Source organism: Labeo rohita, chromosome 9 (assembly GCF_022985175.1).
Source record: "Labeo rohita strain BAU-BD-2019 chromosome 9, IGBB_LRoh.1.0, whole genome shotgun sequence".
Classification (NCBI taxonomy): domain Eukaryota; kingdom Metazoa; phylum Chordata; class Actinopteri; order Cypriniformes; family Cyprinidae; genus Labeo; species Labeo rohita.
Genome location: NC_066877.1, coordinates 13,502,183 through 13,521,495, shown reverse-complemented (window position 1 = coordinate 13,521,495; position 19,313 = coordinate 13,502,183). Strand labels below are relative to the sequence as shown.

Here is a 19,313-nt window from a genome sequence, read left to right as displayed (position 1 = left end):
TTTAATTATGGCGGCAAAGCAAAAACAGAAAGGTGTATGAGTCTCAGATATGGAAATGAGGGGAAAGTGCAGCAAAGTGGGTCAGCATGTAAAAATCTGTTAAAAGTGTGAAATTTATGATAACATGTAAATAATACATTGCATACAGAAAGGACTTTGCCTGGAGTTTGGGCGGCTGCTGTTTTAAGAAAATGTAATGCTTTAATATTCCAATTTGTACACTCTCTTTTTGTCCTGTCTTTCATATGCTCCCCAGAGTCAAAGCCAACAATTCACTGCAGCCTGTGCTCCTCCAGGGCTGTAGTACCTCAGGGAAGCAATGAGTGAGAAGCTAAGCGTAGAGAAGCTGAGAGCACTTGCCACTCTCGCTAACAGGATTATCCCCTCACTGACGGTGCTGTCTCTGCTCACGAGCGGATCACATTCTTAATAAACGTGTTACCTCACACTCTGAGCGGCCGCAGGTGATGTATATGTGGATGTGGCAGTGGGGGGTGCTCGCTGTCACGCTTAGACATGGAAACTTGAATTTGTTTCACTCTCATTGAGCACCCGCAGGATTATGGGTACAGTAGCTGCAATCCCACATAATCAATAATTCATTGACTAACATACACTTGGCTAAATTCAGTCAAACACTCTGACCAGCTTAAACTTCAGGGGGCATGTTTGGATTTGAAGAGTCAGTTGTTATTGTACTAGCGCTCATAGTTCCTCAGTACAGTAGCTGTAAGCTAAACTCTGTTTTTGTACTTGTCGTTTCCTAGTCTTTCTGGGAGCATCTGACTCCCAAAGTGAAGCACAAACAGACTGTCTGCCTAAATACAACAGTTTCGTCACTGTGTCATCACCAACAGTTTAGCTACACGCAGTGAGTTCTGTTTATATGATTGTGTTGCCTGTAAGTACGGTCTCATGCTAGTAGGCCAGTATTTAGTAGCTGTCAACAATATTCTGACAGTACGTTATTCTTACAACAGCACAGAAAAAGTCAAAACATATCATATAAGCTAATGTTTTAATGTTATGATTTTTGATGTTTTTTAAAGAAGTTTCTTTTGCTTACCAAGCCTGCATTTATTTGATCCAAAATGCAGCAAAAGTAGAAATATTGTGAAATATTTTACTATGTAAAAAAACTGCTTTATATTTGAATATATTTAAAAATGTAATTTATTTCTGTGATCAAAGCTACATTTTCAGCAGCATTACTCCAGTACTCCAGAGTCACATGATCCTTCAGAAATCATTCTAATATGCTGATTTGCTGTTTAAGAAACATGTATTATTATTATCAATATTTAACTGATGAATAGAAAGATCCAAAAGATCAGCATTTATTTGAAATAAAAAGCTTTTGTAACATTATACACTGTATCATTGAAAAGTCAGTATATATATATTTTTTATTTAATTATAGAAATTAATATTTTTATTTAGTAAGAATGCTTTAAATTAATCAAAAGTGATATGATAAAGACAGTTATACTTATAGTCTTACAAGATTTCTATTTCATGTTTTTGGAGAAGCAAATCAGAATATTAGAATGATTTCTGAAGTTCAATATATATGTATATATATATATATATATATAATACTGTTTTTTTGTACTTCACAATCAAATAAATGCAGGTTTGGTGAACAGAAGAGGCTTCTTTGAAAAAAACAATAAAAATCTTACTGTTCAAAAACTTGAACACTGATCGTGTAATAACACTTAAAAGCCATTTTCTAGATGTCACTCTGTGCATGTATCTCTGTGTATGACTTTAGCAGTTATTAACTGCATTACTGCAGGGTTTTCACTTCACTTTACTTATCCTTGAGATGAGTAGCACTTGTCTTCATGTGTCCTTCGCAGGACGCTAAGAAATATTAGTGCTCCAGATGGCATTTCACATAATTCAAAAATCTTTTTTTTTTCCTAGAGCAGGCAGAGATGATAGCTACCTGACTGGTTGGAAGAAACCAGCTTCAGACGAAGCGTAAGCCGAGCAGATGCTTTAATTTGTATTGTCAGCATGTGCTTTTTCGTCTGAGGCATTTATACACTCACGAGAATATGAGACTTCAAATATTTAATTGTTTATACATAATAATAATAAAATGCTGGCTTGGAAATTACAAATGCAATTTGGAGGACAACTGCAGTAATGTTCTAATGAACTATAAACTGCTTAAAAAGATTCACAGTCATGACATAAAACAAATAAAGCAAGTGTATTATGCATTTTAGAATTTTGAACAGTTAGAATGATAATATTTATTGTGCTTTTAATTGTAGAGGTGCAAGTGGAATCACAGATTATTGGGTAATTTTGCACATAATAAATAAAATGAAATTTCAGGGGGAAAACAAGTGCTGAGAAAGAACGAAAGAAAGAAAGAAAGAAAAAGGAAGTTACAAAATGTCTAATGACTGATGAAGGAACAATTTTTAAAAACTCAAACGGGCAGGAGGTCACTAATAGAAGGACCTCTGTGTGAAAAGATTATTTGAAGAAAGCTGGATAAAGATAACTTGAAGACACGTTTTTGGTTGGTAATGAACCCCTTGAAGCGGTCTGGGAGAAGATTTTCTTTGAAGCAAAACATAATTGGACATATGAAAATCCTTAATCAAAGGAGTATGCATATTCAAGCAGATCAAATTCATGGTTTTCCTGTAACTCATGATCAGTATGTCATGGTCGAGATCCTATGAATCATATTCAGGACAATAATTAGACGCGTCATTCAGGTCCATTCGTGTGTCCATGACTCCACCTGCTGGAATCGCTGAATAATTTTGGAACATTTGGAATTTATTTATTTGGTCATTTACATGTCAACATACCCGTAGAAAATTTACCATAGTAAGAACAGCTTCTTCCAAAAAACCATAGTTACTACTATTATTGTTACTGATGTACAAATTCAGTTACGTTTGTACAGTAGTTCTAGTAAGGCATTTATTGGCTACAGTGCAGGTCACGTCATCAAAACCGCGACAGCGGCGGGTGTTTTTGTTCATAGTGAAAGTGAAGCCGGCGATTTAAAAGAAATAAGGCGCTGTTGTAAGATGGAAAGAATTCTGTGTGAAGCACACGGTAAGTATCGTATTCTCGCTTATCACAGTGTAAATGATTAACAGTTTTACTCTGTAAGGAGTTTGTGGTCATAAGCTGTATAGCTTCAGCTGTAGATAACGTTAGCTGACTTCTGATGCATGAATGCGAAAGTACAGATTAAGTCTGTTCATTATTATTTTTTAGGTAGTATATGCTTATTAAAGACTGGTGTAAAGGAAGGACCGAATAAGGGCAAAAGTTTCTATATTTGCACTGCGCGTGATGTAACACCCTGCAACTTTACACTGCCTACAGAGTGAGTATACACACCTTTACATGTGCATTATCACAATATTAGCTTGTTTTCATTTTCACAATATGTATGGACACAGAATAAGTGTTTTTGTTTTTAAATCAAATGTGCATAAACTAGTGTGCTGCCTTGCTCTGAGTTCATGTATGTTCTTCAGGATCCCCCCATCTCACTGCCTTCAGCATGAGGACTCCATGGTTGAACTTCAGACACTAATTTACAATGAAAAAAAGAACAAATACAAGTAAGCCTTACACTGTATATCTACTGTGAGAATGAAAATTCAGTGTTGGGAAGCACAGATCCAGCAGACACCAATAGGAATAATGAAGATCTATTACTCATAATATTACTAATTATAAGCAAGTGTCATAAATCAGGACTCTTGTCATGAAGCAGGCAATAGTCTTCTCAGTGAAGTCAATGAAGCTTGAGAAGCTTCCAGATGTCAAAATACGACTTTATTGTACAAAGCAACAAATCCAAGATGACAGTCACCGCATCTGAGTAATTGGCTGTCTGGGCACACATACTTATACCTTGTTCTTATCAATCTTTTTTTAACTATGAATTGGTAATCTGGCTTTTTACTGGTTTCGCTTGTCCGGTTGGCCACAATTAATTAATAGAGGGTTTGCACTTACGTCACAGGTTAGTCAGTTACCCGAAAGTGCGGCCATATTGGTGATGTAAACAACAGCATTGATGTGCTACTGAATACATTGTTCTGCTGATTTATGCTGTCTAAACCACAGAAAAAATGTGTGGAAGCTGCTAAATCATATAGAGAAGGACTTAGTAAGCAGGAAAGGGCGCAATATTTTGACAAACTAAAGTTAATAGGTGTTAAAGAGACATAGAAGCCATATTAATAAGATAAGCCTAATATTTCACATACCTGAGCAGAAATGATAAGAACACACACAAATGTTGTCAAGATTCTTGCCCTGGAAATCCTGGTTCAGTTTGGCCAACCACAAACGCCTTTTGTTCCTCAGACAGTTTTTACTTTACTATGTTGTCTGTACATAAGTTCTGGACAAAAATTCATATTTGACACTGGCATAAAACATACAATAAACAATATACATACACTTACATTTCCCTAAAACACATAAATTCACACATTACTCTAATAAAAACTAAAACTAGGCACAATATGTATATATATACCTATACATGTACACCAACCCACAAAATATACCTTAATTAAGGATTAGTACAGCCCAAAACATGACAATAACTGACCATTTTCAGCAGCAAAAATCAGCAAAATATGCAAGTTTTGTTCAGTTCAGTGGCATTGTTTATGTTCGGTGCCGCCGACTGATGGCACATCGTGAAAACCCTCTATACTCCTCCTAGCTTGTTTTCTAATTGTGGAAATTTGCCAGGTCAGCCTTTTTTTAAATAACTTTTATTTGACAGTAGTGTTGCAATGGGGTGAAACATTTCTGGTAAATTTCTGGAAACTTTTCAAAAATCCCTGGAAGATTCCAAAAAAATCCGGGGAAGGTTCCACAATTTCTGGAATGTTTTCCAAATTTACTGGAAATTTTCCACATACTTGCAACCCTATTTGACAGTCTCCTATTGGTTGGAAGTGTCCACATGGGGCATACGTCAAACTTGTTTGTCTTGTACCTTGTGGAATTCACTTAGTTAAATGATTCACTGATTCACTAAACACTCAAAGTCTGTATTAAGTCTTGGACTCAGTATTGGAATAACCAACATATTGATCAGTCTATTGATTACCATACATCATATTTTTGAGTAAAATGAAACAATATTCCCTGAACATGTTTAAAATATTCTAGGCACAATCTTTGCAATTGGCTAATAGATGAAACAATGAAAGGTAAAGAGGAAAGGATTCTGAATCCAAGCCATTAATACTTTATTTCTTTCATAATCAGGTTGTTTTATCGCTGTATGCTTGGAAGATCTGAAGGACAAAAGTGGTGTGGTTGTGTTCCATGGAGTGAGGTAGACATATATTATCTAAAATTATTTTAACGCTCAATAAACGTTTCCCATATTTGTTATTAGCCTTTTTAAAATTATGAATAAATTTCTTGCCACAATCCTTTCCCATCTGCAGAAGGACCCTGAGAACAGGACTGATTTGTCAGACAAAGATCTTCAATCCTCCAGCCTCACTCCTGTCAGAAACCCTTTCAAAGTCAAGAAAAAACAGGACAAATCTTCAGAACACAAGAGGGATTTAGATGCTGAAAAGGATAGAGAGGTCAATGGTGAAAATAAACATGTGAACGGTAAAGATCATGGTAGTGCTAAAAAGAAAGAAGAGCGTTCCAAGACAACAGAGACAGAAGCAAATAACAAGAATGGGTCAGATGGTCAAAGTGGCTTGGACAGAGAGGGGAAAGAACCTGGAGGTTCAGAGTCTTGGAGGAACAAGAAACTTCCCGCTGGGATGAAGATAAAGAAAAGAGTGTCTGATGATGAGAGGCCGAGGAGCACATCAGAGGATGGGTCATGTCCTGAGAGTCCAAACTCTGTGAACGGAAGTATTCAAGGACCGAGTGAATCCGAGAGCAGCCTCAAAGACCAGCAGGAGAAGAAGCCTACAAAAACAGGCAGCTCTGCACAAAGCCCTTCAAAGAGCTCTTCTGCATGTGATAAGAAAGCTTCAGCAGAGATTGAAACAAAGGATGACCGCTCAAACAAGCAAAGCACTTCTAATTCAAAATCAGTTACAGATAAAACTCAAAGCCTGCAGAGCAAGAGCAGTTCATCCTCAAGCTCTACATCACAGGATGTGACAGTTTCTGAAAAGCCCAAAGCACTGAATGTTCAAAAGACAGTACCAGAGCAGAGTCAAGCGAAGGACCAGAAGGGCATAGCGCGGTTTGGTGAGTGGAGTGATGGGGAGGATGATGTTCAGCTGGTGTCGGTACAGCCTCCCACCCAGCAGAGTGCTCCGACTACAGCTGCACCTGTTCAGAAAACGCTCACATCTTTTCCTGGTTTCCAACCTGCTTCTAAAGTTCAGGGTCAGTCTGAGGACCCCAGGGCCCTCCACAGCCATCTCACAGCTCAACTTAAGCAGAAGAAGGTTTGTCATCCTTTACCGTTTGTGGTTAATATTATGTGATAGTTATAATAATAGTAATATATCACAAATTTGATTCAGCTGGTTATGCTTAAGATTCAACACTCACTTTTAGTCCGTCTGTATGTGCTTTGTCTGTCCTAGGCCACTCTTTCAGTGGTGAATGTATCAGCTCTGCCAGATAAAGGGGAGCGTTTGAAGAGTCAGGTGAAGGAGCTGGAAGAGGCACTGGAGTCTCTGAGCCTGACCACAGTTTCTCTGTCTGGTGAGACTCACTTTTTTTTGGGTCATTGACAGTCATTATTTTGTTGAGATATATCTGTAAGGTATTCAGTATACATGAATTTATACATAATATGACTTGAATGTACACTGCCGTTCAAAAGTTTTGGGATCATTTTTTTTAAATAAGTCTCTTATACTCATTAAAGTTCCATTTATTTAATCAAAAATACAGAAAAAATATTATTAAATATTACATATTATGATGAAATATTATTGCAATTTAAAATAACAGTTTTCTATTTTAATATACAAATATAATTTATTTCTGTGATGCAAAGCTGAATTTGCATCAGCCATTACTCCAGTTTTGTCACATGATCCTTCAGAAATCATTCTAATATGCTGATTTATTACTTTAAATGTCAATGTTGATAAATGGTTATGCTGATTAATATGTTTTTGCAACCTGTGATACTTTTCTCAGAATCCTTTGAATAAAAAGGTAAAAGGAACGCATTTATTCAAAACAGAAGTCTTTACTATCACTTTTTATCAATTTAACATCTTTGCTGGATAAAAGTATTAATTTTTGAATTTACATCCAAACTGAACAGTAGTGTATATTGTTACAAAAGATTTCTATTTTAAATAAATGCTGTTCTTTTAATGTTTTATTAATCAAAGAATCCAGGAAAAAGTATCACAGGTTCCAAAAACAAACAAACAAAAAATTAAGCAGCACTGTTTCCAACATTGATAATAAATGAGCATATTATAATTATTTCTTGATCATGTGATATTTTAAAGTATATTAAAATAGAAAACCACTATTTTAAATTGCAAATATATTTCACAATATTAATATTTTTTTCTGTATGTTTTATTTGCCAAATTAAAATCTTTTGGTTTTCTGAGGAGGCATAAACTGCTGTTCAAAAGTTTTATTTTAAATGAATACTTTTGCTTGTAGTGATACATTAATAAAGTGACAGGCATCAGTATTGTTACAAAAGATTTTAATTTAAAATAATAAAATAATAAAATTTCATTTTAGGGATGAAATGTTTGAAAAGAAAACCTTGAGTGATTTAGCAAAATGTTTTATCAATATTTTAGTATTTAGTATCTTAGTTTTAGTATTTTTATTATTTGTTAGACAAAAATATTTTAACAAAATTCCAGTTTATCAAATTTTGAAAAACTTTGCAATGTGTTCTAAACATAAAACAGGAAATTATATTGTAGTGAGGACACCTCCAGATCCTCATGACTTATGTCAAGTCTCTTATCATCAGATAGTTTGACCTTTTTCATGAAAGTCAAGGTCTGTTCAGGTTGCAAAATGCTTCCTAAAAACATGTTTTTGAAGAATAATTTACCTTTATAAACTGAATATTGAAGAAATTTAAATGAAGTAATTTAACGATTGAATCTCAACTATAGAATCTCAAGATAAAGACAAATCGGAGGTAGAACATAAAGCAGCACACAGCCATTCCAATCCATTCAGTCGTCCTGGAGGCACCATCCACCTGCCAGTAGCTCCAGCTCCTATGTTGAAGGAATCCTCTAGTAGCTCACTGGGCCTGAACCTAAGCCAAGGCTACTCACAGATGTTTGGAGGTACAAGTGTTTAATCTCATTCTTCTCTTATAAATTGGCACTTTCTGTGCCCATTTGATTTGTGAGTGTATTGATGTACTGATTCGGCCAGTTGTCTCTGCAGTGAATCCTCAGAGCCAGGCTTTCTATGGTGGCAGGATGACTGAGAACAGACTGCTGGCTGTCCGCAATGCCACCACTGAGGCCATCGACCATCTGCACGACTCGCTGGAGTCCTGCCCTACAGAAGACACAGAGGCACCAGATCCCAAAGGAATCAAAGTCAGTCAGTTCAGGCTTTAAAGCTGTCTACACATTATGATGCCATCATAGTCAAAGTTACATAAATTGAATTATTCAGATGTAAAAGAGTAAAAGAGTTTGCTTTCTGTAATAGACAAAGTAAAGACCTCATGATCAGGGTTCCTGCGAATCTAAGTTTGTGTTTTCCAGGTCTGGATAAGTATGGGGGAAAAAAAACAGTAATTATGATTATATTGCACTGACACTGGTTATATTTGTGAAATATTTGAATGCAGGACTGAATCTGAAATTGTGATGATTGTCACAGTGATAACTATAGATTTTGGACTGTCATCATTGTTGAGTGGCTAAAGTATGCTGTTTTAGTTTGTATGAAAGTGTTGCAAGTGAAGTGACTGTGGCTTTATGATTTTATTTCACAAGGTGGAGCTGTTGCCTCATCAGAGGAGAGCTTTGGCCTGGCTGTTGTGGAGAGAGACACAGAAACCCTGTGGAGGAATTTTGGGTAATACTCAGAATTTTGATTGAGATTGACGGTTATGCATATAATTTAATATGTGTATTTATTATATTTTTGTTGTATTTAGTCAATGCCATATTTAGTATAACTGGAAAAAAAGCCATGACAGAATGATCAGGGGCCTCAGTGTGAAGCAGAGTTTTGCAATATTGCATTGTCCCATTTATTATACAGAAACTTATTAAACAAATTAGTGGACACTAAATATTAATTTTAAGTTTACATTTTCTTATGTAGTGATAAATGTTTTTAATATATTAAATATACAAATTTAGTGGTCATTATACACTGCCATTCAGAAGTTTGGGATCAGTAAGATTTTTAATGTTTCTTATGTCTTTTTTGCTCATCAAAGTTACATTTATTTAATCAAAAAATGCAGGAAAAACAGTGATATTATGAAATACTACTGCAATTTAAAATAGCAGTTTTCCATTTTAATATACTTTAAAATATAATTTATTCCTGTGATGCGAAGCTGAATTTTCATCAGCCGTTACTCAAGCCTGACGTCACGTCATGTGATCCTTCAGAAATCATTCTAATATTCTAATTTATTATCAATGTTGGAAACAGTTGTGAACAATATAAGTCCTTACTGTCACTTTTTAAATAAATGCTGTTCTTTTTTAATATTTAATTCATTAAAGAATCCTGAAAAAAGTATGGAGTAATGATGTTGAAAATTCAGCTTTGGATCACAGGAACAAATTATATTTTAATATATTAGTATATTAGTGTATATATATTTTAGTGTATTAAAATAGACAACCACTATTTTAAATTGCAGCAATATTTCACAATATTACTGTTTTTTTCTGTATTTTTAATCAAATAAAGAGCCTTGATGAGCAGAAAAGGAAAAAAAAAAACATAGAAAATCTTATTGATACCAAAATTTTGAAGGGCAGTGTACACAAAGTATATGACTGAAATGCTGCCACTAAACAGTTAGACACTTAGAATTAACTGTACCAGAGAGCTGTGTAAAAACCTGTCATAATACAGGCATATTCTGTTCGTGAAGCCTAATATTACACCACACCAGTTCAGTTCACTGTCCACATAAAAGTTTTTTCACAATGAAATTATGTCTCTATATGCCCTTTTCACACCTCCAGCATGTTGAGAACCCAGGTTTCTCAGAGGCAGAAGTTGTAATACTTTAGTAAACTTCTATAGTGATGAACAGGGAACTGCAGCAGTTCTGTTTTCCCTTTTGCTCCAATAGCACAACAATTAATGTATGACAAGTGGCAAAAATATAGCAAGATGAGTCAGAAGGATGTCAAAATTACTTGTAATTAACTATTTTTTGTAATTTAGTGGCATGATAATATAACACAAATTATAGTGTTACAAATGTACATTCAAACCTAACTGTGGAATCATGTCATCACAGTCTGTGAAAAGGGTTTATTGAACTTGATTTTATTTTTCTTTCTTTTTTTTTTTTTTTTTGTTAAGCTGATGACATGGGCTTGGGAAAGACCCTCACAATGATCTCCCTCATTCTGTCTCAGAAGAAGAAGGATGAAAAACTGGAGGAATGGATCTCTAAAAATGGTATCCATCATTGATCATTAACTCACAATCTTAGATCTTAAATTTGTCTGTGTTTGTGTTTTATTTGATTAGGGCTTTCTGTCGCATCTGCAGTTCTCAGGGCTGTTGTGTACTCTAACAGATTCAAGATTGTATGTTTCATAATTACCATCCTCAGATTCAACCATAGTGCCTTCCCAGGGGACGCTGATCATCTGTCCTGCTTCTCTGGTGCATCACTGGAAGAAAGAGATTGATAAGCGTGTGAAGAGTAGTCGCCTCAGTGTGTATTTGTACCATGGACCCAACCGACAGAGGAGTACAAGCGTGTAGGCCACACATTTACATACACACCAACAAAAGACAGATCATATACACATGTCTGTAAAGAATTTAGCAAACCATACATGTTGTCTGAGTCTGAGTGGTGCCTAAAATTACTTGGACACTTCAGTTGCCCGTAAAATACAAAATATCTAACCATATAGCATGTTTTTCTCCATAAGTCTATCTACCCATCTGGTCACAGATGTCTCTTTAGTGGATCTGTGAAGTCAGCTCCTCTCAGGGTTATACTACGTTTATTTTAAAACATGTCACTTGGTTATTGGTGTTGGTTGACAGATGTATTGTTGGTGGATCTGTGAAATCAGCTCCTCTCAGGGTTATACTACATTTATTTTAAAACGCCACTTGGTTATTGGTGTTGGTTGTTTGATATTTTGTTTCTTAATGGCATTTACACATGTTTAAGTGTCTAAATACATTTTAGGGTCATTGTACATTATTGCAGCAATTGTTGGCATATCAACCTCCTTTCAAAGGGCAGTCAGTTGTTTTGTTTTGTCCTTTTGTCTCTCTCACTTTTTTTGCTTGTCCTTTAGCTTGATCTCTCATCATCTTTTGCCAATCTGTTTTCACCAGCCTTGCTGAGCATGATGTTGTAATCACCACATACAGTCTGGTCTCTAAAGAGATCCCTGTGCAGAAGGAGGATGCGGAGAAACCCTCTAAGGACTCTGATCATGTGGTATGAATAGTGACCATCTGAATGATTCATTTATTTAGCTGAGATGTTTGAGGACCTGAATCTGTTTTGTTGTCCAAGCATCATTTAGAGGTTGTTTTAATTAATTGTTTGTTTTTTAATTTGTTATTTTCTTCTCATCTTAGGCCACAGAGCTGTCTCCTCTTTTACGTGTTGCCTGGGCACGTGTGATTCTCGATGAGGCTCACAACATTAAGAATCCTAAAGTCCAGACATCTATGGCGGTGTGTAAACTGCGGGCCCGATCCCGCTGGGCTGTAACTGGAACCCCTATTCAGAACAACCTGCTGGATATGTATTCGCTGCTCAAGTACGATCTGTTTGCCACAAAAGTCTTTCACACTGGAAGATTTCTAGCTATTCAAGACACATTACACCACAAATTTAGCAATAACAAAATCCAGGATCTCAAGTAGGCATCAGAAATGTGTGGGCATAAGTCAAAAACATTTTTGCCATCCATTTTGTTTTTATGTATCCTGGAGAGAAGAAAAAACATGCCTTTAATGTTTACAGTCCTTATGTAAACCCCATATTTTTTAAGCATTTGGCTTTTCATCCAAAGTGACTTCAAGGCATAGATTTGATCTGTTCTTGTTATTCTTCTTATATCTAACATGTGATCTTGTTGAGGAATGCAAAGTGTCTCAGTTTGAACAGACAGTGTTTTCCATAGGTCAGGACACAATATGTATGTAGGGCCACACACTGTGCTCAGTAATGTTTTTTTCTGTGCTCAAAAAAGTCACTCTTTCCTCACATGGCAGTTTGAACATGTAGAAAATGGTGAATTGTTTTGGTGCACAAAACATGAGGCAAAGTAAATATCTAAAATATCTCTATTACCCCTAGAAGCTTTTCATTCGTTTCATGTTAAAAAGCTTTTGAATATAGTTCAGCCAGACAGCAAATCTGCAGCACAGTGCTTTAACCACACTGTTATAGTAATTTAGTTACTGTTTTTTTTTTTTTTTTTTTTTGAACATGTGCAGGTTTCTGAGATGCTCTCCATTTGACGAATATAAGCTGTGGAAGGCTCAGGTGGATAATGGCTCAAAGAGAGGAGGAGAGAGACTGAACATCCTCACCAGAGCTCTACTGCTTCGCAGGACCAAAAATCAGCTGGACGCTACTGGAAAACCACTGGTAGACACACAAACTCAATGTTTACTTCTCATAGCCTAGAAAAAATGTAATAACTCAAGGATTGAAAGGTTGGATATATCAAGGACAATGTTTGACTTCACGCCTGGAAATGAATATGGAAGTTATCTGTAATCACAAATGACACAAATTTATGGAAATGTATTGAGTATGAGTAATCCTGAAATGTCTGTGTTTCTGTTTCAGGTGTCTCTGCCTGATCGGACCTGTGAGGTTCACAGGTTGAAGCTGTCTGAAGATGAGCAGGCTGTATATGACGTTGTGTTTGCACAATCCAGGTATATCATCTCAATAGACATACATCTGTTTGTATTTTCAGTACTTTATTATTAAGTACTTATTGCATTATTTAATTTCTTGATGTTTTGCATGTATGGCGTAATTGTCTTGTCTTTTTTTCTTCCTAGGTCCACACTGCAGAACTATCTTAAGAGACATGAAGAAGGAAACCCTAAAAAGGGGGATAGTAGTAATCCTTTTGAGAAAGGTAAGCAGTCTCTGTCACATCACCCCATACTGTAAGCGAAGGAATGACTTATTAACAGTTAATAAGCATTTGATAGCAGTCTTTTTTTTTTTAAATTAAACTAGTCTCACGCTTTCGCGCTTAATTTTCAGTTTCGAAAATGTTCTAAAAGTGAGTGTTTGAAAACCACTGAATCTCTTTGTGGTCTTGCAGCCTCCTCCTCACTAAATAACTAAGCTTTTTTTCTCAGGTTCATTACAGTAGTCTCTGTTTATTGAATGTACATAATTTTCTCACTAAAGCCTACATGTGCTCCCAATGTACATGAACCTCTTATAGCAGGGGTCACCTGGATCAGTCCTGGAGGGCCAGTGTCCTGCAGAGTTTAGCTCCAACCCTAATCAAACACACCTGAACCAGCTAATCAAGGTCTTTCTAGGTATCGTTGAAACTTCCAGACAGGTATGTTGAGGCAAGTTCGAGCTAAACTCTGACGGACACCAGCCCTCCAGGATCAAGTTTGGTGACCTCTGTCTTATGGCAAGCTCCAAAGGGTCAATATGCACTTCATATATTCATTAAACTCTTTACTAACCCCAAAATGTGCCAAGAAAATATCCCCCAGACCATTACCTCACCACCACCAGCCAGAATCATTGATACAAGGCAGGATAGATCCATGAATTCATGTTGTTTATGCCAAATCGCTGTAAACCGTAGAGGTGGTTTGTGTGAAACCCCAATTGATCAGCAGTTTCTGAGCTACTCAGGGGTGCGTTTCCTGTACAACGACGTAACTCGCTGATTAACCTCTGTAGTACGATGCATCGCTGTGGAAACAAACTAGCTTGTCATGACAGTTTCCCGAACACAGTCGCATCGCCGTTGTTTGAACCACATTAGTTCAAAACTGTAGGGCCGTTGTTAATGACGTCACCGAGTAATAACTTCTGCTAACTGATTAGAGATCTCTAAAATGCAGCTACATTGAACATGGCACCTGATAAATAATTTACTATTTTTTGTTCCCTGTCATTTTGCTTTATTTGATGTTTGATTCATTGTGGGTTCCCTCTTACGTCATACTCCGGGGTTCCCTTAGGAATTTTTGCACATGCACACTATTCAAAAATGGCGCTTAAAGAGGACGCACAAAAATACATTGATTAAAATGCATTTATATTTAGATAGAATGGAAGATACAGGTTGCACGGCATGCTAGCTTTCTTACTGTGCCCAAGAGCATAATTTATTGAACCTATATGTCTTACTAACAAGGAACTATGCTTCTAACCACAGGTCGAGAGCTGTAGTTTGTGATGCTGTTTGTGAATGTTCGTTTGAACTATGGTTTCAGGAAACACAGAGTCGTTGAACTACGCTGGTAACTACGGAACTTGCGACCATAGTTGGCTAACAGTGCTTTTGGGAAATGCACCCCAGATCAGTCAGTTAGGCACCAACAACCGTGCCACATACAAAGTCACTTAAATCACATTTCTTCCCCATTCTGATGTTTATTTTTAACTTCAGCAGATCATCTTGACCATAGCTGCATCCCAGTTCAGAAGCTGCATCCTTCAATGGTTGCATTTACATTTGCTAGTTGACAAGATTAATTCTTTGTAGGCTAGACCCTCCCATTTAACAACACTCGGTTTGACCTTCCTGGCCTTTGAAGGCGTGGCCCTTGTGGGATGCAGCTTTTGAATTGGCCTAATTAATGTGCCGTTGGGTATAGTTCAGGGCTTGTGAGGGAATGTTTATTTACTCATACAGGTAAAGAAGGTAACTGAGAGCTTGTTTGTGTCTCAGTTGCACGGGAATTCGGGATGTCTCAGCAGGAACCGCTGTCTTCCTCTCAGCAGCCTCAGGCCTCCAGTACCATCCACATCCTGTCACTGCTGCTGCGTCTCAGGCAGTGCTGCTGCCACCTGTCTCTGCTCAAGAAGGTGATGTTCCCTCACTCTGTCACATACACTTATTACACACTTTCAAGTACTGACACATTGTGTGTATGTTGTTTGTTTTTTTCCAGACTTTGGATCAGTCAGAGCTACAGGGAGATGGTGTAGCTCTGTCTCTAGAAGAGCAACTGTGTGCTCTGTCTCTGTCTGAGCCCTCAGACTCTGACCCTAAAGACACTGTGTCCCTCAACGGCAGCCGCTTCTCCTCTGAGCTCTTCAAGGACACTCGTGAAAGCACTAAGGTGAACATCCTTTCCTGTACCCTGCTGTATTCAGTCTATCTCTAGTATCCACCATTTCCTACACCCCATGATGCTTTGAGCAAATTACTTGAGTAACTTCCAGGGGAGTGACAATTTCATTTTAAAGCACCATGTAAAAACCAGAAAAGAAATGTGAGTGAGATAAAAACAGCAGAGAAAACTTCAGCTATGTGGTTCTTTTCAGTGAATGAAATACAAAGAAAAAAAAAACAGGAGGAATGGACAGACATAACACAGCTATTTGAAATGATTTCAGTCATTTTGAATGGATATTCTCTAAACCAGAAGTGCCACCCATAAATTTAAACAGAGTAGACTGACTCTTTCAGAAAAAGGTGGATATGGGCATGTGTGTTAACTGTCACTATGCTCTGTGATGTTATTTATTTCAGATTTCAGCCATTCTGACAGAGTTGAGAGAAATTAAGAAGAAAGATCAAAAAAGGTACTGTATGTCAACTGGAGTTTCAGTTTAGGTAAACAATAAAATCTTTAAATATCTTCAGAAGGATCTCTGGGTCTTATCATCAGTAGATTGACATGAATAATTCCTATGTGTGGGAAGACTTAATGTCTTTATTATGAACATGGAGTTTTAAAGGGGGAAACTTTTTGGTTTTATCATGAACCTATGATAAACTATGCCTTTGTCTGAATCTCATTAAATGGTCAGTCTGTCATTATTGCAGTATGACTTCATGTACCATATGGAGATTCCCAAAACCAGGTAGTAATTTTTATTTGTCAATTTTGAACCCTGCTTGGCAGTGTGATTGTGTCTCAGTGGACCAGCATGCTGAACATTGTTGCTATTCACTTGAATAAAATGGGCCTGAAGTTTGCAGTAATTGATGGCACCGTCAATCCCAAACGCAGAATGGACCTAGTGGAGGAGTTCAACACTAACCCTAAAGGACCACAGGTATGTGGTGTATTCCTTCACATTTAGATCACAGATAGTCTGACTTTTCATTTATAGTATGATGTGTTGAATGTCTGTAATTTCACTGACTCCTTATGTGTTTAGTTGGTTTATTTGTTAGGAATTAGGAAGATATTCAGTGTTGGGCTTGATATTGTAGGTGATGCTGGTGTCTCTGTGTGCTGGAGGTGTGGGAATCAATCTGATTGGAGGGAATCATCTATTTCTCATTGACATGCACTGGTGAGCCACTTTACAGGTTCTTAAGAAATTTTAGTGAGATAAAATTGTCTTGTGGTATTTATAGCAATTTCAATGTTACACAGATCTTAACGTGAGTAATTCCAGTTGCTTGTTTGAATGCTTGACTTTTTAGACCATCAGTCAGAGTATTTTATAAATGTAACTGTAAAATGCAAACAATAATGGCTTAGGTTCATACTGCAAACTGATTTGCAATTGGACTGCTTCAGAGAGACTAAATAGATGTGTATAAGAACTGGGCCTTCATTCACAGGAATCCAGCACTGGAAGACCAGGCCTGTGATCGGATCTATAGGGTGGGACAGTCCCGGGATGTTACAATTCATAGGTGAGGATTTGGTGTTGCTTGTATTCAGTTTAAGTAGTGGTTCTTAATGACAGAAAAATGAGCAAAAAATGTTCTATAAAGGTTTTGATGTCTAATGGCATGTAGCATATTTTCCTATCAAGCAATTAAACATTAGCAACAGTCAGACTGATTTCATGGTGTCCTGTGTCAATCTACCCACAGGTTTGTGTGTGAAGGTACAGTGGAAGACAAGATCTCTTCACTACAGGACAAGAAGAAGGAGCTGGCTCAGAAGGTCTTGTCTGGAACTGGATCCTCATTCACTAAACTGTCTCTGGCAGATCTCAGGGTGATCTTTGGTGTGTGATGTGCGTTTTATTTCACTATTATTAATCTACACAACATTATTTTATTTACTTGTGTTGTTGTCTTGAACCCTGTATTGTATTTCTTGGAAGATGTCATGAAATCAAAGACTTCATATTCAAATGGTTAATGTTTATATTGAATAAATTTAAAGGATGACACTAGATAATTGTCATGAAATATTTTTTTCCATTTCAGTTTTATGCTAAACATTGTCAAATGGTATTTAAAAATTACAATAATGGCAATCATGATTTAATGCATTTTATTCTTCATGTTAATTTGTGTTAAATGGATGTCACTAGGGACAGTTTTGCACTTGTACTCCAGCAGCTGAATTTGACATGAGACAGAAATACAACCAGGCCACATGAAATCATTTCTGCAATTTGTCTGTATCTTAAAACAAAGCATTTTAAAATACCATGATTTACTACATTTTAAAATATGATCTCATGACTCATTGTTCACCTCACAATGAGTTATGGTCACACATAAGTGTTAATTTTTTTTGTTTGCAATTTTTTTTTTTTTTTTTAAATGTTTCTGTATACTTTATGTAACCTACAAAATTAGGGCTAATAACTTGCCACAAACTCTAGTGAAAGTTTTAGCACTTGTATAAGCAGTTTTATTACAATTCACAGATACCAAATTTCACAGAAAATAATAAATATCCGAAACACTAAGACAGACCAAAAAAAGGCCATTAATAAAAGTGGGGTTCTGAATAAACACCCCACAAAGTCTTCTACTACCTTGCGATGAAACCCATACATGAGGATACTTTGTCCACCTCATGTTATTCTAATTCCATTTTTAAGTGGACTTTTCTTTTGGTTAAATTGGTGTTATATGCAAACAAGTGTCATCACCTGTGTTTAAGAGAAGAGAATTAAAACACAAATACATGACAGTTTACCTTGTTTTTATCCTGTGGTAAGACTTCTGCAAGCTTCTGACTCCAGATTATTAGGAAGGCTGGATTTAACAACTTTCTCAGAATCCCATAGTCGATCTAAGTCATGCATGTAGCTGTGAAATTACATTACCAATAAGGCACTTAATATCTGTGCACTTAAAGATCTCTGGAGTACAGCATTATCCAAACCACTTGTTCTTTGGGTCTCAAGAGAACTGATCATGATATATCATATATAATGTACATACATATATATGTAACATACGTACAGTATATGCTATGCTAAGTTGTATATAATATATCATGATTAGTTCTAACTCCTGCAACCCTAAATTGGATGTGGTTTTAGGGTGAAGTTATAGTGGCACCTGCCAAAGGGTGGGATATATTAGGCAGCAAGTGAAGAGTCAGTTTTTGAATTTCATCTATTGAAAGCAGGAAAAATGGCACTTGAAAAGACCTGGGTGACTTTGACGTGATGATTAGATGAAGGGGTCAGAACATCTTCAAATGGCAAGTCTTTTGGCAGCAGGCTGTATATGGGAAGAAGGCAGGCCGGCAAAGCAGTCTACCTAAAGATTATTGCAGACCACACACACCCCTTCATGGCAACTGAATTCCCTGAAAACAGTGTCCTCTTTTAGCAGGATAATGTACCTGTCACCCTGCCCTGGCACATTGCAAAAATGCTTCAGAATGGGTTGAGGAAGGTTGAGGTCCAAATTCCAAGATCCCATAAAAATGTCACTGCCTCATGAATTCTAAAAAAGGTACAAAGCTGTCACTGGGGTGGAACTTTTTCAAAATGTATGCTTTTGGAAATTATTTGCCCCTAAAGGGTGCATAATAGGACCCCAAATGTACATATGGGGTGCTTCTCAGATGGAAGGCTGCATCCAGTCAATGTTCTTCCTACTTCAGCCCTTCAAAGGCTTGTAGGCTTGTAGGTAGGCTAGAGTCCTCCTCGTCATTAAACGTTAGAATGAGACGGTCTAACAAGTGCGCATTGCTACGTTACATATGTACCGTCCTCACTAATACTA

The 19,313-nt window shown here is 36.8% G+C and overlaps 1 protein-coding gene across 1 annotated transcript; it reads left to right on the top strand.

Moving 5' to 3' along the window:
• The first annotated feature begins 2,978 nt into the window (after positions 1–2,978).
• On the top strand, positions 2,979–17,749 carry ttf2 (transcription termination factor, RNA polymerase II). The gene is made up of 23 exons (XM_051118748.1): positions 2,979–3,090; positions 3,256–3,367; positions 3,522–3,608; positions 5,284–5,353; positions 5,469–6,446; positions 6,588–6,708; positions 8,112–8,291; positions 8,395–8,552; positions 8,958–9,039; positions 10,522–10,620; positions 10,778–10,928; positions 11,524–11,629; positions 11,773–11,957; positions 12,640–12,793; positions 12,998–13,089; positions 13,219–13,298; positions 15,093–15,229; positions 15,316–15,486; positions 15,900–15,952; positions 16,276–16,429; positions 16,590–16,672; positions 16,947–17,021; positions 17,205–17,749. The coding sequence occupies exons 1-23, from the start codon at positions 3,063–3,065 to the stop codon at positions 17,347–17,349; spliced, it is 3,501 nt and encodes a 1,166-aa protein (XP_050974705.1). The 5' UTR covers positions 2,979–3,062; the 3' UTR covers positions 17,350–17,749.
• Positions 17,750–19,313: the final 1,564 nt, after the last annotated feature.

Coding starts and splice junctions, on each gene's coding strand:
- ttf2 (XM_051118748.1), top strand. CDS start 3,063: ATGGAAAGAATTCTGTGTGAAGCACACG. Junction 13,090..13,218: donor GTTGTGTTTGCACAATCCAG/GTATATCATCTC, acceptor TTTTCTTCCTAG/GTCCACACTGCAGAACTATC. Junction 13,299..15,092: donor TAGTAATCCTTTTGAGAAAG/GTAAGCAGTCTC, acceptor TTTGTGTCTCAG/TTGCACGGGAATTCGGGATG.